The sequence below is a fragment of the Hippoglossus stenolepis genome, chromosome 1 (genome assembly GCF_022539355.2).
Source record: "Hippoglossus stenolepis isolate QCI-W04-F060 chromosome 1, HSTE1.2, whole genome shotgun sequence".
NCBI lineage: Eukaryota > Metazoa > Chordata > Actinopteri > Pleuronectiformes > Pleuronectidae > Hippoglossus > Hippoglossus stenolepis.
Window position 1 is genome coordinate 2,040,379 of NC_061483.1, and position 24,396 is coordinate 2,064,774.

At 42.7% G+C, this 24,396-nt stretch overlaps 1 protein-coding gene and 4 long non-coding RNA genes across 6 annotated transcripts; 4 read left to right on the forward strand and 1 right to left on the reverse strand.

Moving 5' to 3' along the window:
• Positions 1-224: 224 nt before the first annotated feature.
• On the forward strand, positions 225-24,396 carry LOC124851923 (NLR family CARD domain-containing protein 3-like; the record flags this gene model as incomplete). Its single annotated transcript, XM_047340112.1, is given in 4 exon segments — positions 225-520; positions 522-1,937; positions 21,818-21,979; positions 24,369-24,396. Coding segments are annotated over 4 exon segments (1,902 nt in total), but the record flags the coding sequence as incomplete, so codon positions are not given.
• LOC118102060 lies at positions 6,552-8,598 on the forward strand. 2 transcript variants are annotated; one of them, XR_007032351.1, is made up of 4 exons: positions 6,552-6,566; positions 7,551-7,626; positions 8,168-8,324; positions 8,535-8,598. It is a non-coding gene; the product is annotated as an uncharacterized LOC118102060 (long non-coding RNA). The 2 variants fall into 2 exon arrangements; XR_004694623.2 differs by having other exon boundaries at positions 6,552-7,626.
• LOC124851317 lies at positions 8,709-9,731 on the reverse strand. Its single transcript, XR_007032361.1, has 3 exons — positions 9,595-9,731; positions 8,978-9,037; positions 8,709-8,767 (listed from the first exon to the last, which is right to left on the reverse strand). It is a non-coding gene; the product is annotated as an uncharacterized LOC124851317 (long non-coding RNA).
• LOC118102332 lies at positions 9,780-10,865 on the forward strand. The gene is made up of 3 exons (XR_004694665.2): positions 9,780-9,989; positions 10,084-10,199; positions 10,288-10,865. It is a non-coding gene; the product is annotated as an uncharacterized LOC118102332 (long non-coding RNA).
• LOC124851302 lies at positions 12,466-17,527 on the forward strand. The gene is made up of 3 exons (XR_007032341.1): positions 12,466-12,526; positions 13,416-13,527; positions 17,468-17,527. It is a non-coding gene; the product is annotated as an uncharacterized LOC124851302 (long non-coding RNA).

Sequence of the window (24,396 nt, forward strand, 5' to 3'; positions counted from 1 at the left end):
ATCAACATTTAACATCGTTATAAAAGCACAAAGTTAAAAAGCTTTTATTTTCTGTAGTTTTTCTGTATCTGATGAAAACAATCAGCAGATTCTCAGATTCTGTCTCTGACATTGTTTCTTGTCTTTCAGCAGATCGTGGTCTGCAGGAGGTTTTAGATGAACATAAGCTCAGTGTGAGGAGGAGATGTGAACATGTGACTGAAGGAACTGATGAAACAGGAAGTAGAACCCTCCTCAACAGGATCTACACTGAGCTCTACATCACAGAGGGACAGAGTGAAGAGGTTAATACTCAACATGAGGTGAGGCAGCTTGAGACGGCTTCCAAGATGAAGAGCCTCCACGACACTCCCATCAAGTGCCACGACATCTTTAAAGCCTCAACTGACCAGCAGAGCAGCATCAGAGTCGTCCTGACCAACGGCGTCGCTGGCGTTGGAAAAACCTTCTCGGTGCAGAAGTTCACTCTGGACTGGGCAGAGGGTTTAGAAAACCAAGATGTGGATCTGCTGACTGTGCTTCGTTCAGGAGCTGAACCTGGTGAAAGACCAGCAGCACAGTCTTCTCACGCTGCTCCGTGTTTTCCATCCAGCGTTACAGAAGCTCACGGCAGAGACGCTCGCTGTCTGTAAACCTTTGTTCATCTTTGACGGCCTGGATGAAAGCAGACTTCCTCTGGACTTCAACCACAGGGAGCTTGTGTCTGATGTCGCACAGAGGTCATCAGTCAACGTGCTGCTGACAAACCTCATCCAGGGGAATCTGCTTCCCTCGGCTCTCGTCTGGATAACCTCCAGACCTGCGGCGGCCAATCAGATCCCTCCTGCATGTGTTGACAGGGTCACAGAAGTACGAGGCTTCACTGACGCCCAGAAGGAGGAGTACTTCAGGAGGAGATTCAGTGATGAAGAGCTGTGCAGCAGAATCATCTCACACATCAAGACGTCCAGGAGCCTCCACATCATGTGTCAAATCCCAGTCTTCTGCTGGATCAGTGCTACAGTTCTGGAGCACATGTTGCCCACAGACCAGAGAGGAGAGCTGCCCAAGACCCTGACTGACATGTACTCACACTTTCTGCTGGTTCAGACAAAGAGGAAGAACAACAAGTACGGTGAGGGACATGAGACGACTCCACAGCAGCTGACGGAGGCTGACAGGGACATTCTACTGAAGCTGGGGAGGCTGGCGCTTAAACATCTGGAGGAAGGAAACATCATGTTCTACCAAGAAGACCTGGAGCGGTGTGGTCTTAATGTCACAGAGGCCTCTGTGTACTCAGGAGTTTGTACTGAGATCTTCAGAAGAGAGTGTGTGATCTTCCAGAAATCAGTCTACTGCTTTGTTCATCTGAGCGTTCAGGAGTTTCTGGCTGCAGTCTACATGTTCCACTGTTACACCAAGAGGAACAGAAAAGAACTCAACAACTTCTTGGGAACATATGGGAACACAGGCAGTACCTTCTCCCTGGATGACGATACCTTCTTCCTGAAGAGAACCATGGAGAAATCCCTCACCAGTACAAATGGTCATCTGGACCTGTTTGTTCGCTTCCTTCACGGCCTCAGTCTGGAGTCCAACCAGAGAGTCTTAGGAGGCCTGCTGGGTCGGACAGGGAACAATCCAGAGATCATCCAGAGAGTCATCAACAACCTGAAGGAGATGCAGAGTGATGACATTTCTCCTGACAGAAGCATCAACATCTTCCACTGTCTGACTGAGATGAACGACCACTCAGTTCATCAGCAGATGCAACAGTTCCTGACGTCAGAGAACAGATCAAAGGAGGAACTCTCTGAGATCCACTGCTCAGCTCTGGCCTACATGCTGCAGATGTCAGAGGAGGTTCTGGATGAGTTCAACCTGAATAAGTTCAACACATCATACCAGGGTCGACGGAGACTGATCCCAGCTGTGAGGAACTGCAGGAAGGCTCGGTGAGTCCAGACATGATCAATAACATGTTCAATCAGTGGAGATGAGTCGTTCTTCAAATACACTCAGTGTTAAATGGTTCTCATTGTTTTGGGCAGCATGGTGTTGCAGTGGTCAACACTGTTAGTGCAGCCTTTCTGTGAGGAGGAGGTTCTCCTGGTGTCTGCAGGGTTTTCTCTGGGTTCTCCAGCTTCCTCCACAAACCCAAAGACATGTAGATCAGAGTTAGGTTGTGTGTGTGTGTGTGTGTGTGTGTGTGTGTGTGTGTGTGTGTGTGTGTGTGTGTGTGTGTGTGTGTGTGTGTGTGTGTGTGTGTGTGTGTGTGTGTGTGTGTGTGTGTGTGTGTGTGTGTGTGTGTATATCAGATGTGGAGAGTGAAATCCAATGTGATCACTGTTCAGGAGTTTGAGGGTTCCTTTTCCTCAAGCTCAAGGACCCATATATATATATATATATATATATAAATACACACATGTGGAAAGGTTTTTCCCGAGCGAACAGCTAGCTCTGTGAGGAGACAATCACTCAATCCAAGTGAATTACCACCCTGCGTTTGTACGCCACCACCAACCAGTGCAGTGTCCGTCCCTCCAGGTTCCTGACATGTTGCATTCACAATAATATGAGGTCACTGTAACCTTTGACCTTTGACCACTGAAATCTAATCAGTTTATCTTTGAGTCAAAATGTGAAGAAATCCCCTAAAGACAGACTTGAGACATCATGTTCAAGAGGCCAGAAACATGTTGTGTGACCGTTGACCTTTGACCTTTGACCACCTGAATCTAATGAGTTCCTCTGTCAGTCTGAATGAACGCTTGTACCAAATCTGAAAGGATTCTCTTGAGGAGTTTTTAACATGTTCATGAGACAAAAAGGGGATTTACCAGGGTGAGGGTCACATGATCACGTTTTGTATGAATGTTGTGTTTTCTGATTTTATTCTAACAGATATTTTCTTTAATTACAGACTTATTGATCTTGGACTCTCAGAGACTCACTGTGAAGTCGTGGCCTCAGCTCTGAAGTCAGACCCCTCACATCTGAGAGAACTGGATCTGAGTGGAAACGAGCTGCAGGATTCAGGAGTGAAGCTGCTGTGTTCTGGACTGGAGAGTCCAAACTGTCGACTGGAGACTCTGAGGTCAGACATCATGTTTTATTGTTGAAGGTTCAGTGTGTAGAATTTAGTGACATCTAGTGGTAAAGTGTCATGTTGCAGCTGAACACCCCTCACCTCCCCCCCTTCAAACATGAAACAGATCCTGCAGTAGCTTCAGTTGTCGAAACTCAAAAGGTTTAGTTTGTCCAGTTTAGGCTACTGTAAACAAACATGGCTGCCTCTGTAGAGAGGACCCGCTCCTGATGTAAATATAAATGTCTCGTTCTAAAGTAAAGAAAACAACAAGTTGTACAGTTTAGATGAAACTAGTGAAAACATCTCTAGGATTCTTTTCTCTTCAGTTTCTAACAATGGATCCTTTCACCTGAATCTTCCACACTGGAGCTTGAAGGTCAAAGTGCAGAACATGTGTTCCTAACAGTGAACACTGATACTGAGCTGAGAGATGTTTGTAGAATGAGCTGAGGACCGAGTCAGGCTCAATGTGACTGAAGTTTTACTGACAGAGAAACAATCCAATGCTGGACAATGTGTCCATGTAATGTTTCTGTGGAAGCTAACCAGGACTTGTCCCGGTGGTCCTGTGGACTGACCACATGACAGCGTGCTGCGTTCGTGTTCTGGGCTCATTTCAAACATGAAACCCTTCCTCTGGTTTCAGGACTTACACGGGGTCGTCCATGCCTTTATCTTTTCACCACTAGATCTCTGTCCCGCCCGGTACACACGTGTTCCTCAGGCTCCCTGCACCACTTTCAACTGGTCAAACTGCTGCTCAGATCATCGCCACTTCAAGAAAACATGATCATAGAACTGCTCGCTCTCTTCACACATCAACTGTTACTTCATCACTTCATATCACTTCATAAAACCCATTTTTATAGACTTGCTTTCATGTGATGTTGTGTTTTTACTATGTTTTTATAATTTCACCTTTTATTTACTTTTCTTGCTTTGCTATCAAAGCACTTTATAAACTCTAATTTTAGAAAGTAAAATATCAATAAAGTTTATTATTATTTATTCAGGTTCGAGGGCTGCAGACTGTCAGAGATCAGCTGTTCTTCTCTGGCTTCAGCTCTGAGGTCAAACCCCTCTCATCTGAGAGAACTGGATCTGAGTAGAAACAACAACCTGCAGGACTCAGGAGTGAAGGAGCTGTGTGGTTTTCTACAGAGTCCGACCTGTCGACTGGAGACTCTGAGGTCAGTTCACTGACTGACTTTTGTAGATCTCATATCTATAAAACAGCATTTATACACAATTGATATCATTTAATTATAATTTAACATAATTCCTCTTCATACATTCATACACTTAATCTGTGCCATTTTAAATATTCAGCTACTTGTTAAAACACATCTGAGTTTAGTTCTGGATTTCCTAAACTGATCTGCAGGACAGAGACCGGGTCCAAATAATATATTTTTACTGAATCAGGACTCATTTTTAGTCCAACATGTCTGATTTCATATTTATCTTCCAAGTTATGAGTCTGTGCTGACATTAATGTTTGTCTGTTATTTTCACACATGAACTCAGTTTAATTCACAGTTAAGTTTTATTCTTTATCCAGGTTGGAGAGCTGCAGACTGTCAGAGATCAGCTGTTCTTCTCTGGCTTCAGCTCTGAGGTCAAACCCCTCTCATCTGAGAGAACTGGATCTGACTGACAACTTCCTGCAGGACTCAGGAGTGAAGGAGCTGCTTGATCTAAAGCAGAGTCCAACCTGTCGACTGGAGACTGTGAGGTCAGTAGATGGTTGGAGTCAGTCCACGCTGCTTTCATCAGTATTTTACTAAACACAGTCAGTATCACAGATCCAGGGTCTGTGCTACCAAGCAGGATTTGTGGTTATCAGGTTAACTTCAGGTTTAGTTTTTTCAGTCGTACGAAGCTCGTCCACTTCTTAACGAGGTAAATCACCATGGTAACTTCTGATGAACGGCTAACCTGCTCCAGGTTAAGTTGGAGATCAACCCGTATTGAAGCTCCGCCCACTGACCACAGTGACTCTCCACTGTTGTGTGGTGCACACTCTCCTTAAAGGGACGGATAAGGGAAGTTTAAATCAACGTCTGGTTGGTTCAGTTGATCTCTAACTCACCCAGAACATCTCAATCTCTCCAGACTCATCCTGTCACCAAAACACCAGATGCACTCAGTCAGCTTCCTGAAGATAGGTCCATGTGTTTCTATTGAGGAGTGATGTCAGAGGTTTCCACCACAGTGTGTGTCCTCAGAGACAGTGAGACAGTGTGTGTCCTAAGAGACAGTGCGTGTCCTCAGAGTCAGTGAGACAGTGTGTGTCCTAAGAGACAGTGCGTGTCCTCAGAGTCAGTGAGACAGTGTGTGTCCTCAGAGACAGTGCGTGTCCTCAGAGTCAGTGTGTGTCCTCAGAGTCAGTGAGACAGTGTGTGTCCTCAGAGACAGTGAGACAGTGTGTGTCCTCAGTGACTGTGTGTCCTCAGAGACAGTGAGACAGTGTGTGTCCTCAGAGTCAGTGTGTGTCCTCAGAGTCAGTGAGACAGTGTGTGTCCTCAGAGACAGTGAGACAGTGTGTGTCCTCAGAGACAGTGAGACAGTGTGTGTCCTGAGAGACAGTGTGTGTCCTCAGAGACATTGAGACAGTGTGTGTCCTCAGAGTCAGTGTGTGTCCTCAGAGTCAGTGAGACAGTGTGTGTCCTCAGAGACAGTGAGACAGTGTGTGTCCTCAGAGACAGTGTGTGTCCTCAGAGACAGTGAGACACTGTGTGTCACATCCTGGGATTCAAACGTTTCTCATCAAGAATCTTCTTCTCTTCCACTCGTCTTGTTAGTAAACAACAGATTCAGATCTCGTGGCCCCGAGTTATTTATCTCGTTCACACACGTTATTATATCGTGGTCACGTGATATATGCTGTAACTGAGTTTCTTTTATTCTGGATCATGTGTTTGTTCTCCTCTGATTTTTATTATAGAACAGTTTGATCCTCGTTGTGAAATATGAGGCTCTGCTGTCAGTCAAACTGTCCATGTCTGTGATTGGTCATACGCAGTAAACCCCGCCCCTTTTATGTGCACGTGCTCACACAGTGAAACATGGCTTCACCTGTAACAGCAGTAAATCCACCTCTCAGGTGTCCACTCTGCACTTTGACATGCAGAGGAAACACACTTAGCTCTTAGCGTGTTCATTCCAACACGTGAACATGAAGCAGAGAGGAAGCTGCTCCACCTCTGAACAGGACTGAAGTCCCTGCTGCTCTTTCTACTGGATGTGCTGCATCACTGACTCACAGCTGATGAAGTGAGTCTCTGGAAACACTGATGTCTTCTTCTCTCAACAGGTGGAAGTGATCTTAGTGAAGGTGAGTGTGAAGAGGACAGTGTGTGTGGACGGAGGCTGAGCTGTGTCCTGAGGATCCAGAGGCTGAAGCAGCAGCAGCTTGTGTGTAGAGCGGCTCTGACTGGGCCTTGTTGCTGGGAGGCAGAGTGGAGACAGAGCTCCAGAGGAATCAGAGGAGGTGAGCTGCTCTGAGATCAGCTGTCACACAGAGTCCAGTCCACCATCCTCCCTGTGTGTTCCTGTGGATGTGACACAGCATCATCAGTGGATCTGCTGCTGCTCTGTCCTTTGACTCACAAAAGTCAAAGTTATGTGCAGAAAAATGTGCTAATTTAATGCAAATTTTACATTCAAATGTAAAAAGTGACATTATATTTACTGGTCGGGCCATGAAGCTGTGAGCAGTCGCTGTTATGAATAAATAACTGCTGAGTTCAGACAAGCTTCTTATATTTTAAAACAGTTTCACCCCTGATCCTGCTGACGGCAGCGTGTTAGCATGTTGTGTTGAAAACTAAAGACATCAGGTGAAAACCATGAGCACTGCAGGGAATCAGAAAGTGTAAAGTCGTGTTATCTGAACACAGATTGATGAGACCAGGCTGTAAATAAGATGCTCAGTACATTGAAGTATAAAGTCAGCAGTGATTTCTAAGAGTCGATGTAAATAAAGAAGAAAAGAAAATGACGAGGTGAAGAACTTTTTCAGATTAAATAAGAAACAGAAATATTTTCACCCAATGAGAAGCTGAGGTTGTTTTTCTGTTCAAAGTGAATTTAATCATGTTATTTGTCAAATAGTGAAGTTTTCATGTACATAGTTTAATAACCTGCTTCACCTAATGACTCCGATGTAAAGTGGTGTGAGTCTGTGGGTGAAAGACGTTTAGAAACACAGAGATAATTCGTTTGGAGCCGGGAGCCTGCGGCTCTGCTCGCGAAGGGGCGAACACGCATTTACATGATGGATCAGACACATGGCACCGTTTGGGAAATGAGGCCCGACACTTATTGTCTAGTGTCACTGTGTTGTGTCACCACTGTTTACAACCATGTGTTTTTAATGTTGAAATGAGTTGTTCCATTCTGTCCTGAATAAAGAATCCCATTAATTCATTAATCAATGATTCTGATACATTCTGTGTTTTACTTATGGATGAAGTTTTCACTAAAGTGTTAAAATTCAAGATCATCTAGAGAAACGTTCCCTGCTGGTGAAGATGAAACACAGCTGAGAGGTGAGAGAGTTTAACTGAGACGTAACCAGGTCACACACACTCTGTTTCCTGCTCTGACATTTATTTCAACTCTCTGCAAATTGAATTGTTCTGTTTAGATGTGTTTGAATAATGGTCTCTCTCTGTCTGTCTGTCTGTCTGTGCGTGCGTGCGTGCGTGCGTGCGTGCATGCTGGGAGATTGTGGCCTCTGAGCGTTTTTCTTTATAATAAATGATATTATTTTCACACAGTTTATTGGTTAAAGGTTCACAGTAGTTTATAGTTTGGTGTTTCAGACTGCAGACAGTACACCTGGTCCCACCTCAGAGACAGTAGGGTCTCCTCAGCCCGGTTACAGCGTATTTATTGTTTTAAACATCATTTTAATGTCTTTAAACGCTGTGCTATCATGCCTGCTGGCTTTACTGATCCTTCCCTGCTTTTATCTCAAGTTTTTATTTGGAATTTTGTACCGAAAAGTGCATACTGGCATTTTAATTCTGTTTTAACATTTGATAAAAATTTTAGGGATGTCTTTATTTATTTCTGGGATGTTTTTAGACAGAGGAAGGCTGGTTTCAGCAGTGTTAGGCAGTGGTGGGACCGTGGTTTCCCTCTAGGTGACTCAGACAGCCTGCACCTGTGGATGTCCAACATGAGACACAAGTGGAATCCAACCAGAATGAACACTGAGTCATCACTTCAACGCTGACTCCAGGTACAGACCTGTTTTCATAACTTACTAACAATCAAAGCAAAGACATAATACATAATGCATTAAATGATATATGCAATACTTTTAATGTGGAAGAACCATATTCAAATACATAGTTGAATATCCACAGAAAAGAAGGACACAAACTTTGTTCATAAGTAACACTTCCTCTACAATAATACCATACTTTTATGTTTCCTGTCATTTTATTAGGGACGGACGAGCCTGAAGGACGCAGCTGTGCTGACCGTGTTCTGTCTCTTATGGCAAAGAAGAAAAATAAAACACAGGTCCTCTTTAGTTAAGGGAGGAAAACATGAAGTGTTGTGCAGATGAAGCTGGTGCAGGTCGTCCTCATGTTGACCAGCCTGAAGCTGCTGATCTCCACCATGTTGCTGCTGCCACAGTGGATGCTGAGGACATCAGGTGCTGCAGTGCTTCATGTACTGAAAAGAAGAAACTCACTATAAAAGGATGTTTTATGCTGAAATCACTTTGTCACATCTGTAGGATAACATGGAACAAAGGAGCAACACCTCAGATTACAGACAGTCTGTAAATACTTTTTACAGATACTGTACAATATAATTAATAATAATTACAATACTTTTGACATGTAATATCAGCTGTGTTAAGCAGCCAGAACTGGTTCTTACAGTTTATTCTGTGTTCAGCAGGTGGAAGCACCACAGATCATCTCAGCCAGAACTGATTAACTGAAAGAAATAAAACATTGTACAAATAGATAAAATGTCTTTCTACCTCATCTGTAATATTCAAGGTGATAATCTCTCACAGGCCTGTTGATAACAGTCCACATCAAGTCCCTTGACTTCTGAGAACAGATCAATATATAATAAATATGAGAACTGTTAACAACAGTGGTGTGTGTAGATTATAATCACATCTGCACTGAGTCTAATTCACTGTTAATTCCACAACAGGCTAAATAAACGAGGTGGTAATAGTAATGGTTGTTATACGAGCCTGTATCAGAACATATGTGACACATATAGTTACTATCACATGCAAATTACACGTGTAGCTTATTAATATTAACTTATAATTACAATGAAGTGACAACTAAACACACAACTCTTTACTAAAGTGATGTGAAAACTGAGACTGAGGTAGTTAACTTGCTTCAATCTGTTAAATAAACGATAAGTTACCACAATTTCTTATTAAAAACGACTTGAGGCCTGTAAGCATATGATTATGATAATAGATAAATCAATAGGTTTTGTTGTTGTAAAGTTTCAGGGTAACTTACCTCTGGTTATGTTCGTTGTGACACCGCAGCGCTAGCCGGTTAGCAGGAGCATGTAGCCTAGCTCCTTAGCCTGAGCTAACCAGGTAACGTTGAGCTCTGTGGGCGTGGCTCAGCTGTCAGTCTTCACTCGCGCTCCTCCTCTTTGCCCATTTATGGGTTAGCCAGGAACTAGGAGGAGTCAGCACCGGCAAGATGGCGCCGGGTGAAACGCCCACTGAGAGCCTCATTTTCACTCTTCAGAAACCAGCGGGTGACGTCAGTCTATGGTGGTAACGTGATACATGTGAGCGTTGACAGCTCGGAGTTAGAGCCCCCCCCCCTTTATAAGGACAGGTGCCTCTATTACTGCCTCTTTGTCTGATGCCTGGTAGATGGTGACTGCTGTGTTTGTGCAGGTAAGGGAGACTGGGAGAAAGATGTTTTATTTACCCGCTTGAAATCTAATGAGGTGTTTTATATATTCAGCTGTGTGGCTGTGTCTCGATCCAGATTTCTGTGGCCCCATGGTTGAGTGAAGATTCAGGGTTCGCCTCTCCCCTGTTTGAGCCACAGTACAGAGTCAGCCATCCATGGTCGCTGTACAGTAGGGCCCCATATTGAGCAAGGTAATATTTAATAGCAATGTAAAGGGTGATCCCCTCCAATGTATTTGGTTGCAATTTGATAAATGACCTTGTCTCCCCCTCTTTGCAGATTAAGTGCCAGACTGCTGCTTTGCCTAATTCCAGTGTTGTCTGACCACTGGTTTCTGCGTTGGCTTTATCCTGTCGGTCCGACGTCTCACGCCTCACATTCCTGATGGACTGTTCAACCTTTCATCGTGTTGATTGTTGTTTTTAAATATTTTATTGTGACCCTGAACCAACTGCCTCTCACTCTTTTCCTTGTTTTAGGCAGCTGGACGACCTTCGGGGAGTAGTTGTGGGATTCACACCACTTTGCATGTAGGCCGAAAGGGTGGTGGTCCCTTGAACAGTGTGTTGTGGTTTTGTCCTTGCAGTGTGAGTTGCAGTGGTAGTGATCAGTGTGCTCACGTGCTGGTGTCTATTTGGGTTTGTGATAGAATCTCCCCGTAGTAAGTACGCTGCCTACATAATGCTCCCCGCTATTTAGGTTGAAGTGTGTTGTATCTCTGTGGTCACAGTATTTGTTGTTTTAGCTTTTATAAACATTCAGAAATAAAAAGCTGCTCGTTTTTATTTATAATTGTCGATGTTTTTCCCCCATTGTAGTCCTCCCATTATTAAATAAAGATTTAATTGTGAACTGAATGCACATCTCTGCTCTTCTTGAACCCCCAAAATTTGAGGTCATTGGACTCAAGTATAACCCAAAGGCTGTTTTAATTCTAAAACAGTCCTTCTAAACACTGTGTCGGGTCACATGCAGATCTTTTTTTCATTTTTCTCTTGTGACAGCAGTCAGATCTGTAGAGACACACACAAGAGAAACACCTAATGTTCAAGGTTCAGTGTGTAGAATTTAGTGACATCTAGTGTTGAAATATCATGTTGCAGCTGAATACCCCTCACCTCAATCCCCCTTCCATGAAAGAGAACATGTGGCAGCCTTCAGTTGTCATTAAACACACGGCCTCAGTAGAGAGGACCCGCTTCTTTAAAGTATTTAAATATAAAGTATTTAAATGTACAGTATTGGTTTGCAGCTGGTTTGTACCGAGCTGGAGTTTCTGTGTCCTCCTCCACTCGGCTCTCACTGGAACGAATGAACACTCATCACTAGTTATCAGGACCTGATCAGCACATGAAGTCACTGAGTGTTGGTTTGATTCCACAGTTTATGAGGCTGCATTTAAACATCATGAAAATGACTCGTCAACATGGAACTCGTTATTTTTAAGTGTGAACTGGCTCAACACTGCTTCTGCAGATGGGCTCAGATTCAGATTTCACATTCACATTTAATTGTGTAAAGGTTTGGTTGTTTGTTTGATTTAAAAAAGAAAAGAAAAAAGTTTTAATAAAAAAAGAGCAAAGGCTAAGAAGCCCCGATTGTTTAGAAGGTTCTTTGAGTTTGATGAAAAAAAAAAGTTCTAAATAATATCATCCTATGTTTGCTCAGAGGCAAAGCAAAGAGACACATTTAATTATGGTGTGGTATGTTTAAGTTTGATTTAATTTAATTTTTCAATCTTACTAACTATCATTTGGACTTGTCATCAATTCAAAAACTAATGTTAAATGTATATATCCGCCTTCTGTCATTTATCTTTCTGTTCCCACAACAATATACAGAGATAAAAGGGATTTTTCAGGCATTTAGAAGCTGTGATTAATCAGATTAATCACAGCTTCTCTGTGTTTAATCTGATTAAAAATTGTAATCGTTTGACAGCCCTAATTTTAATATAAAGTATTTAAATACGTTGTATTAAGTATTTAAATATAAAGTATTTAAATATAAAGGGCCCATTCTAGGGTAAAGAAAACAACAATTTGTGCAATTTAGGTGAAAGAAATGAAAACATCACAAGTATTATTTTATATTCACTTTCTAACAATCGATCCTTTCACCTGAATCTTACACACTGACTGAACTCCAGCGAGAGGAAACGCAGCTCATGTTTTACGACACCGCTTTTTAAAAATGATCATAGTGTAGAACATCACATGAAATACCAGGAGCAAGTGATAATATGTGTGTGTGTGTACGTGTATGTGTGTATGTGTGTGTGTGTGTGTGTGTGTGTACGTGTATGTGTGTATGTGTGTGTATGTGTGTGTGTGTGTGTGTGTGTGATCCGACACCATCAATTATTAACTAAATACATGATCGTAAGTTTGTTATCTACATCAAAAAATTAACTGTGAACTGGACTTTGAACTGGTTCAACAGGGAGGAGGAGCCTGAGAACAGGGAGGTGTCAGACTCCATTTTCCCTCGGATGAGCAGAAGGAAGAAAAGTGAGCAGGTGAGTGTGAACACAACTTTCTGAAAGTTTTACTGTCACACTCTCACACCTGCTGTTAACATCCGTCTGCTGATCACACCACTCTAAGTTTGTCAGTTCACACCTGGTGACAGACGTAGTTTCATGTGATCGGATCCCCAGAGACAGATGTGAACAGCAGCTGTGGAACAAAGAGCCTTCAAAGGACTAATTAACAGAGTTAACTCACAGTTTCACGTTTTATCTTCATCACATCTGTTCATCAAGTGTTTAATAACAGAACGTGTTTTCAGAATCATACGTTACAGTCACCTTAGCTGGTGTGTGTGTGTGTGTGTGTGTGTGTGTGTGTGTGTGTGTGTGTGTGTGTGTGTGTCTCCTTGCTTGGTATTTTTGGGTGTGTTTCTTGAACAGACTTGTTTGTCCTGATTCCTTTGAGCTCACAGAGAGAGAGAGAGAGAGAGAGAGAGAGAGAGAGAGAGAGGGCCAGGTACATATATATACTGTATATACACAAATATGTATATTTCAAAGTGCTTTATAAAAGCAGCAAGTTAAAAACAGACAGGTCATAGAACTTCAGGTTTAGAAGAAAGCAGGTAAAATAAATTAGTGAATAAATACCAGTGCTGTGTTCGATGCTCAATAAAATAAATAAAGACAGTTATAAAGAAAGTTCAGACTCAGGTAAAATCAGGAAAAGCTCTCAGATAAAAGTCTATTTTAAGAAGGGACTTAAAAGAGTTCAGTGAGTCAGCTGACCCGAATCGGATCCCCAGAGACAGATGTGAACAGCAGCTGTGGAACAAAGAGCCTTCAAAGGACTAATTAACAGAGTTAACTCACAGTTTCACGTTTTATCTTCATCACGTCTGTTCATCAAGTGTTTAATAACAGAACGTGATTTCAGAATCGTACGTTACAGCAGTGGTCACCAACCTGTGGAGAGTCTTCACTGTGGATCCCAGTAAAGCTCTGGACTCACTGGCTGAGGAGTGAGAGACATCGACCTGCAGACACAGGTACACAAATATATATATAAACATAAATCTAAAACATCTGTACTATATAACAACACTATAAATGTAGTTTTTTAACTTTATACTGGTTTTGTGTGAGTTTTAAAGTGAATATAAAGTTGAAGAGCTTGTGTTTGACCTTCATTTGGGCACAAAGCCATAGAACTGGGTGGAGGTACAGAGTGCTGCTTCAAGCTGCTGACTGATGTGCTCTCAGTGTTACTGTCTATAAAGATCTGTAATTCATTTCCAGCCTTTATGACATTAACACTAGATGTTGAGTTTCCTTCTCCTAGTGGCAGGGTGTTGAAGGACACGTGAACTTCATGAGCTTGTATTAATTCACTTTAATGTAGTTGATTTATCAAAAATACTTTTTTATTCAATGTTTGTTTATGGCTTTACATGTTTATTGGTGGATTTACAAATGACATAAACCAGTATTACATGAAAGGGAACTGTAGTATTGTACTTGTACAATAGTACATCTCCTACATACTCTGAGACATTGTGCTGCCTCTACTCCATCCTCACGCTGGTTCCCTAAAAAAATATACTTATCATTTAATGGCTGAAACTGGCTGAATAAATCGAGTGGTTGACTGAAATTTGTATCCCATAATAATGGAGACTACAAATGGTTCAGTCCTTGCTACACGCAATGGAAGTGACTGACAGCTGGAGGAGAGAGAGAGAGAGAGAGAGAGAGAGAGAGAGAGAGAGAGAGAGAGAGAGAGAGAGAGAGAGAGAGAGAGAGAGAGAGAGAGAGAGAGTACAGGTACATATATATATATAAACACAAATATGTATATTTCAAAGTGCTTTATAAAAGCAGCAAGTTAAAAACAGACAGGTCATAGAACATCAGGTTTAGAAGAAAGCAGGTAAAATTAATTAGTGAATAAATACCAGTGCTGTGTTAAATGCTCAATAAAATAAATAAAGACAGTTATAAAGAAAGTTCAGACTCAGGTAAAATCAGGAAAAGCTCTCAGATAAAAGTCTATTTTAAGAAGGGACTTAAAAGAGTTCAGTGAGTCAGCTGACCTGAACTCCTCCCCCTCAGCTTTCAGCCTCTGGAGCAGACGATCTCTGGCCCAGGATCTCAACGTGCGTACTGGTGGGTATGATTCTAAAAGGTCAGCGATGCAGCAGGGAGCGAGGCCATGAGGGGCCTTACAGTGATCAGTGAAATCTGAAAATCAATTCTAAAACATACAGGGAGCCACTGGAGTGATGTGATCATGTTTCTTAGTTCTGGTTAAAAACCTGGCAGCTGAGTTCTGGACAGTCTGGAGAGGATCAATAGATTTTTGGCTCATGCAGGTAAAAAGGCCGTTACAATAATCTAAACGTGATGAGATGAAAGCACGTAAAATGGTGTCTGTGCCTGTTAAAGTTAGCATGGATCGTATTTTAGAAACATTTCTCGGTTGATAAAAACAGGACTGAACAAGCTTAGTGGTGCGCTGCTCAAAACGTAGCTTTCATCAAACCAGACTCTAAGATTCTTTGCCACAGGCTTTGTGTTGTCAACGAGGGAACCAGCAGATGGCAGTATTTGTTTTTTCATGTGCTGGGACCCGATGACAAGAATCTCTGCTTTACTTGAGTTCAGTTTAAGAAGTTAATGAGTGAACTCAACATACCTGGGTCTGTGTGTCCTACAGGCAAGTACAATTGTGTATCGTCAGCATATAAATGAAATAAGACACCTGTGAATTATGTTCCCAAGGGGAAGCATGTTCAAGAAAAATAAAATAGGCCCCAAGACTGATCCCTACTGCACACCATACTTTACAGTTTAAAATGAGGAGACATAGTTATTAACAGACACACAGAACTTCTGACGGCCAGTGCTGTGCCAGGTACCCCCAGTGCTGCAGTCTGTTTAATGAATGCTGTGGTCCACTGTGTCAAATGCTGCACTGAGGTCCAGAAGTACCAGGACTGAGCACATGCCGTCATCAGCAGCCATTAGGAGGTCGTTGGTGACCCTGAGCAGGGCAGGCTCAGTGCTGTGGTCCTTACTGAAGCCAGTTCTATTTGAAGAAACACTGAGTTTACGTACCTGGCTTCATTGTGTGTTGTTGTGCCATAATGCATTAAACGTGATACCATAAAATGGTGTGCCTTTCGGCATTCAATAAATTTGGTTATCAAAATAAAATATTAAATAATTAATTAATAATAAAATATTAATATTAAATAATAACTTGAATTGATTAAAGTTACCTCGGGGCACCACCCTTCAAAGGAAGGGAAAAGATAGCCAATTTATTGAATAAGTCTCATAACGGTTCTAACTACAAATTTGGAACTCTGATTAACAATTAAATTAATAACTATAACCAAAATTACCATATAGATAGTTAGCTAAGTTGAAGGATATGGAGTTCTTGACAGTGTAGAGGTTGGCAAAATTCACTTATGCAACATTAATGAAAAAACATTTGTGAAAGAAAAACATTTATTATGAATATAATAAAGTATAAAAACACACATTACTAACGGTCTAATTGCTAAACAAAGATAGGTATGTGTGTGTGTCTGTGTGAGTCAGCGTGCTTTCAAGATGGCGGCTGGCCAAAGAGACAACACCCTTACCTATTGGAATGTTTACGACCTGCAGAGATAATGAGGTGAAGAGTTATGCGTGTGTCTGTGTGTGTGCCAAATTAGAGAAGGTTGCTAGATGTATGCAAGGAAGGACTGAAGAGCATAACTAGCATTAACTTTCTCAATAACTTGTACCCAAAATATCACAACACAAATCAAACTTATAAACATCACACAGAATCGAATAAACAGTCTTGCTTAGCCTAGTATAATTATTAAGCCCAGTTGTGTTACCAGTCCGTGGAAAGGGGAAAAAGAGTTGCTGTGCAGTTCGAAGTTTTGTGTCGTCTTGCTGGTTTCTGTTGAGCTGTGTAGCTCAGTTGCTGGTTGAAGTTTTCAAGCAGGACATCGAGTCGCTGCTTGAAGGGTTGGTAGAGCTTGGAGGGCGAGGAGGTTTCCTTGGTGAGATGAGCTGGAAGCTGCACCTTTGTGCTCCTCTCGAAGAGTTGGATGGGAAGAGAAGATGTGAGCTGGAGAAGAGGCTCGACAGCCTTCCCTCCTGTGGAAGGTTGTAGGAAGAGGCAGAAGAGGGGGAGAACCTGACTTTATATTGGCCCGGTGACCTCACAGATCAGAGTGACCAATGGGAGTTGAAACCTGTGTCCCTGGGGGGGTTTTCACACCTCTGATGCTCCCTGGGAGACTGGGTCCTGGTGGGCCATGCTGCTTCAGGCTTTGATGGCACATGTAGGCCGAAGTGTGGTTTCATAAAGAACCATGGCCCAACAGTGTGTTGGAGCTCACAGTGTTTTTCCTCTCAGACTGAAGATGAGTGGTTATGAGGAGGAAGAGGACAGAGCAGAGTCTCCAGGGTTCAGCTGTGTGTCTCTGAAGAGTGACTGGTCCATGAATCAGCCTCTACTCTTCAGTAATGAACCTGGACCCTCACACACAGAGTAAGAGACTGTTTCTACTGTGACCTGCTCTGAAGAGGATTTAGTTTCCTCTAGTGTGGCCCCTGCATTAGGACACAGCTTCATTGAAGTTGGTGACTAATCTTTCAGAATCACTCAAAGAGCTCAGACCTCCACCAAGAACCAACACGCTCCTTATGAAACCACTTTGAGATTCACTAGAGACTCATTTTGATTTGGATCTGCACCAAATTCCACACACTGGTAAACATCAGTCCTCTGAACATGTCTGTGATCTGGTTCACAGACCACATCCTTCCACCAAGTTTACTGGTAACCTGTTGTTTTTTATAATCCCACTAACGAAACAACCAACACACAAACATACTGGGTGAAAACAAAACCTCCTTGACAGAAGTAATGACAACCTGTGACTGGGACATGTGAGTTATCAGGAAATGTCTTCACAGGGAGAGGAAGAGGAGTCATGTTTCTGAGGAGGAGGAGTCGTCCTGCTGTGCTTCGTGTCAGGACGTCCTGAAGGATCCAGTCTCCACCAGCTGTGGACACTGGTTCTGCAGACAGTGCATCACCTCATACTGGGACCAGTCTGGTTCTTCAGGAGACTCCTCCTGTCCCCAGTGTGGAAAAAGATCCAGAACAGGAGCTGGAGCTCAGACAGCCGGTCAGAGCAGCACTGTACATGTGTCTGCTGATGTCTTCACTTCTGACAACAGCACATGTTGTTTTATTTTGTTCCTTCATACAGCATCAACATTTAACATCGTTATAAAAGCACAAAGTTAAAAAGCTTTTATTTTCTGTAGTTTTCTGGATCTGATGAAAACAATCAGCAGATTCTCAGATTCTCTGTCTCTGACATTGTTTCTTCTGTCTTTCAGCAGATCGTGGTCTGCAGGAGGTTTTAGATGAACATAAGCTCAGTCTGAGGAGGAGATGTGAACATGTGACTGAAGGAACTGATGAAACAGGAAGTAGAACCCTCCTCAACAGGATCTACACTGAGCTCTACATCACAGAGGGACAGAGTGAAGAGGTTAATACTCAACATGAGGTGAGGCAGCTTGAGACGGCTTCCAAGATGAAGAGCCTCCACGACACTCCCATCAAGTGCCACAACATCTTTAAAGCCTCAACTGACCAGCAGAGCAGCATCAGAGTCGTCCTGACCAACGGCGTCGCTGGCGTTGGAAAAACCTTCTCGGTGCAGAAGTTCACTCTGGACTGGGCAGAGGGTTTAGAAAACCAAGATGTGGGTCTGCTGACTGTGCTTTCGTTCAGGGAGCTGAACCTGGTGAAAGACCAGCAGCACAGTCTTCTCACGCTGCTCCGTGTTTTCCATCCAGCGTTACAGAAGCTCACGGCAGAGACGCTCGCTGTCTGTAAACCTTTGTTCATCTTTGACGGCCTGGATGAAAGCAGACTTTCTCTGGACTTCAACCACAGGGAGCTTGTGTCTGATGTCACACAGAGGTCATCAGTCAACGTGCTGCTGACAAACCTCATCCAGGGGAATCTGCTTCCCTCGGCTCTCGTCTGGATAACCTCCAGACCTGCGGCGGCCAATCAGATCCCTCCTGCATGTGTTGACAGGGTCACAGAAGTACGAGGCTTCACTGATGCCCAGAAGGAGGAGTACTTCAGGAGGAGATTCAGTGATGAAGAGCTGTGCAGCAGAATCATCTCACACATCAAGACGTCCAGGAGCCTCCACATCATGTGTCAAATCCCAGTCTTCTGCTGGATCAGTGCTACAGTTCTGGAGCACATGTTGACCACAGACCAGAGAGGAGAGCTGCCCAAGACCCTGACTGACCTGTACTCACACTTCCTGCTGGTTCAGACAAAGAGGAAGAACAACAAGTATGGTGAGGGACATGAGACGACTCCACAGCAGCTGACGGAGGCTGACAGGGACGTTCTCCTGAAGCTGGGGAGGCTGGCACTTAAACATCTGGAGGAAGGAAACATCATGTTCTACCAAGAAGACCTGGAGCGGTGTGGTCTTAATGTCACAGAGGCCTCAGTGTACTCAGGAGTTTGTACTGAGATCTTCAGAAGAGAGTGTGTGATCTTGCAGAAATCAGTCTACTGCTTTGTTCATCTGAGCGTTCAGGAGTTTCTGGCTGCAGTCTACATGTTCCATTGTTACACCAAGAGGAACACAGAAGAACTCAACAACTTCTTGGGAACATATGGGAACACAGACAGTACCTTCTCCCTGGATGACCTCCTGAAGAGAACCATGGAGAAATCCCTCACCAGTACAAATGGTCATCTGGACCTGTTTGTTCGCTTCCTTCACGGCCTCAGTCTGGAGTCCAACCAGAGAGTCTTAGGAGGCCTGCTGGGTCGGACAGAGAACAATCCAGAGATCATCCAGAGAGTCATCAACAACCTGAAGGAGATGCAGAGTGATGACATTTCTCCTGACAGAAGCATCAACATCTTCCACTGTCTGATTGAGATGAACGACCACTCAGTTCATCAGCAGATGCAACAGTTCCTGACGTCAGAGAACAGATCAAAGGAGGAACTCTCTGAGATCCACTGCTCAGCTCTGGCCTACATGCTGCAGATGTCAGAGGAGGTTCTGGATGAGTTGGACCTGAAGAAGTTCAACACATCAGACCAGGGTCGACGGAGACTGATCCCAGCTGTGAGGAACTGCAGGAAGGCTCGGTGAGTCCAGACATGATCAATAACATGTTCAATCAGTGGAGATGAGTCGTTCTTCAAATACACTCAGTGTTAAATGGTTCTCATTGTTTGGGGCAGCATGGTGTTGCAGTGGTCAACACTGTTAGTGCAGCCTTTCTGTGAGGAGCAGGTTCTCCTGGTGTCTGCAGGGTTTTCTCTGGGTTCTCCAGCTTCCTCCACAAACCCAAAGACATGTAGATCGGAGTTAGGTTGTGTGTGTGTGTGTGTGTGTGTGTGTGTGTGTGTGTGTGTGTGTGTGTGTGTGTGTGTGTGTGTGTGTGTGTGTGTGTGTGTGTGTGTGTGTGTGTGTGTGTGTGTGTGTGTGTGTGTGTGTGTGTGTGTGCAGGAGATGGTTCCTTGAAAAGCCTTAATGATTTAAAATATATTTATTAATAATTAATTATATTCATTTCATTTCTAAGTGCTTAATGAAACTGGTTGACTAAATGGATTGATTGACTGAAGGCCTGAGGTCACCTGTCTCACCCCTACGAACTAATGGTTTAGTCCTTGTTCTGTAAACATAGTGGAAGTGAGTGACAGCTGGAGAAGTGATGTTCAATATGTCAGGAAATCAAACGTAAAGTCTGTGAATCAGAAAATAAAAGAGACAAAGGAACAAGAAAGAAAGCAGCTGTTGACAGATTTCTTTCCACAGAAAGGTGAGTCCAGCAATAACACACTTTATTACACTGGGACTCACTGGTTGTGTGTCGCAGATTCTCAGTTGTCTGATGCTCATGTAGCCGAGGGTTTAATTCTCCTTTACTCAGAGCTCATAGCAACATGAGAACTGAACAATGTGGACTTGAACCAGGACGTCATGTTGTCTAGGCAACTAATTACAATAACACACATTCACACATTTTTAACTTTCACTTTTAATATAACTACAACCTTTCTGAGGTTTCTGGTGTGATCACCTTTTGTATGAAAGTAGTCCTGTGTACTCAAATAAATACCAGTACTACACAGAATGAAGCCATGAATTTTCCGTCATATGTCAGTTTGTGTCATTATTGTCAAGATGTAACAAAATGAGAGATAAATAATAACTTGAGGTTGATGGGATGAAAGCTGTATTTTAAGTTTTAGGTTTCTGCAAATAAAAAAGAGTCTAGTGAAGTCTTTGGTCAGTTTTTAATGCAATAAGCATTGCCTCAATGTCGGGGTTAGAAAACTAAGAGGGTATTTTTAAGGTTTGTTTTATACTAAAGAAAATACCTGAATATATGTTAAATAATGTTCTTTTAGCCTGATACTCAAAACAAACCTCATTTTACTAAAGTAATGTAACAGTAGGCACAGGTCTGAGAAAGGAGGATTGAAATGTGACGAGATTTCATATTTACTGATACTAAATGTGGTAAGTACTGTTTATTAGTGACTACCCTAACAAACACTACAGATCCATTTGTTAGGTTGACTGTTATATGTTTAGGATGAGAATTATTTAAAAATATATATATATATATTTTTAAATAATTATATTAATTTCATTCCTGCTTAATGAAACTGTTATATGTTTATATGCATTTAGAAACGGTGATTAATCAGATAAATCACAGCTTCTCTGTGTTTAGGATGAGAATCACTGACTGTTCCTTTAAACTGAAGAAGCAGAACTAGAAATATCGTTTATTCTTCTTTCTGGTCAAACTAGAATTACCACCCTGCGTTTGTACGCCACCACCAACCAGTGCAGTGTCCGTCCCTCCAGGTTCCTGACATGTTGCATTCACAATAATATGAGGTCACTGTAACCTTTGACCTTTGACCACTGAAATCTAATCAGTTTATCTTTGAGTCCAACTGGTCAAAATGTGAAGAAATCCCAAAGACAGACTTGAGACATCATGTTCATGAGGATAGAAACATGTTTGATCTTGACCTTTGACCTTTGACCACCTGAATCTAATGAGTTCCTCTGTCAGTCTGAATGAACGCTTGTACCAAATCTGAAAGGATTCTCTTGAGGAGTTTTTAACATGTTCATGAGGCAAAAAGGGGATTTACCAGGGTGAGGGTCACATGATCACGTTTTGTATGAATGTTGTGTTTTCTGATTTTATTCTAACAGATATTTTCTTTAATTACAGACTCGGTGGTTGTGGACTCTCAAAGACTCACTGGGAAGTCGTGGCCTCAGCTCTGAAGTCAGACCCCTCACATCTGAGAGAACTGGATCTGAGAGGAAATGAGCTGCAGGATTCAGGAGTGAAGCTGCTGTGTTCTGGACTGGAGAGTCCAAACTGTCGACTGGAGACTCTGAGGTCCTTAAATCCTTCTTCACTTTTCAGACTTTCTTTCTTATTGGGTCATTATTTATTTAAATTGTCACAGTTCTGCTCTGCTCACTGTCCCTCAGTCATCTGTCACTCACCCAGCCTGTCAGTCACGTCCACCTCATCAGCTCCATTCACCTGCACTCACCTGCTCCTGATCACTAAGAAAGTGTCAGTAAATAACATGTGGACTGAGGCCGAGCACTCGTCCTCCTCAGGTTTTCAAAATAAGACACATTCTTATTGAAACAAGTTGGACAGTTGATAAGTATAGAAACAAACAGGAAGTGACTGTCAGGAGCCATCCCTACTTTAAACAGTGTTTAATTACACAAACCTGCTCAGTGACCAAACACACAGAGAAGAAGGTGATGAATGAAACAATGGTCCAACATGTCTGATCTGATATTTATCTTCAGGTCACAGACTGGACTGAGGTCAGCAGCATGTTGAGAGTCTGTGTTGACATGATGACGATCCACAACAACAGGAGGACACATTCAAATATTCTTATTTATTTATCCAGGTTGAAGAGCTGCAGTCTGTCAGAGATCAGCTGTTCTTCTCTGGCTTCAGCTCTGAGGTCAAACCCCTCTCATCTGAGAGAACTGGATCTGACTGACAACAAGCTGCAGGACTCAGGAGTGAAGGAGCTGTGTGGTTTTCTACAGAGTCCAACCTGTCGACTGGAGACTCTGAGGTCAGTTCACTGACTGACTTTTGTAGATCTCATATCTATAAAACAGCATTTATACCCAATTGATCTCATTTAATTCTAATTTAACATAATTCCTCTTCATACATAACTTGAATCCATCATTAATTAATCTGTGACATTTTAAATATTCAGCTACTTGTTAAAACACTGAGTTTAGTTCTGGATTTCCTAAACTGATCTGCAGGACAGAGACCGGGTCCAAATAATCTATTTTTACTGAATTAGGACTCGTTTTTAGTCCAACATGTCTGATTTCATATTTATCTTCCAAGTTATGAGTCTGACATGAATATTTGTATGTTATTTTTACACATGAGCTCAGTTTAATTTACAGTTAAGTTTTATTCTTTATCCAGGTTGAGCTGCAGACTGTCAGAGATCAGCTGTTCTTCTCTGGCTTCAGCTCTGAGGTCAAACCCCTCTCATCTGAGAGAACTGGATCTGAGACTAAATGACCTGCAGGACTCAGGAGTGAAGGAGCTGTGTGGTTTTCTACAGAGTCCAACCTGTCGACTGGAGACTCTGAGGTCAGACATCATGATCTCATGTTAAAGGTTCAGTGTGTAGAATGTAGTGACATCTAGTGGTGAAGTGTCATGTTGCAGCTGAACACCCCTCACCTCACCCTCCCCTTCCAAACATGAAACAGAACCTGTGGTAGCTTCACTTGTCATAGAAACTCAAAAGGTTTAGTTTGTCCAGTTTGGGCTACTGTAAAAAAACATGGCTGCCTCTGTAGAGAGGACCCGCTCCTGATGTAAATATAAAGTATGTAAATATAATGTAGTTAAAACTTAAATGTCTCGTTCTAAAGTAAAGAAAACAACAAGTTGTACAGTTTAGATGAAACTAGTGAAAACATCTCTAGGATTCTTTTCTCTTCAGTTTCTAACAATGGATCCTTTCACCTGAATCTTCCACACTGGAGCTTGAAGGTCAAAGTGCAGAACATGTGTTCCTAACAGTGAACACTGATACTGAGCTGAGAGATGTTTGTAGAATGAGCTGAGGACCGAGTCAGGCTCAATGTGACTGAAGTTTTACTGACAGAGAAACAATCCAATGCTGGACAATGTGTCCATGTAATGTTTCTGTGGAAGCTAACCAGGACTTGTCCCGGTGGTCCTGTGGACTGACCACATGACAGCGTGCTGCGTTCGTGTTCTGGGATCATTTCAAACATGAAACCCTTCCTCTGGTTTCAGGACTAACACGGGGTCGTCCATGCCTTTATCTTTTCACCACTAGATCTCTGTCCCGCCCGGTACACACGTGTTCCTCAGGCTCCCTGCACCACTTTCAACTGGTCAAACTGCTGCTCAGATCATCGCCACTTCAAGGAAACATGATCATAGAACTGCTCGCCCTTTCACACATCAACTGTGGAACATGGTCAGAAAAGTGGGTCGGACATTTTCTGGAGCTGAAGCAGCAGCAGGAGATTGTCCGGGTCCGACTCGTTCACAGCAACAGGAACATGTGGGAACATTCAGACGAGGGGCGGAGCCAAAACACATATCTCCATGATAACCATGGTTACGTTAAGTTATGTTAAGTTACAGGTTCACTGTGAAGGAGTTAGTGACGTCTCCAGGTGTCGTACATGTGAACGTAGTCCACTTGTTCACGTGTGCGACTCCTGAACAGGTCTAGCAAGATATTTAGAGACATCTAG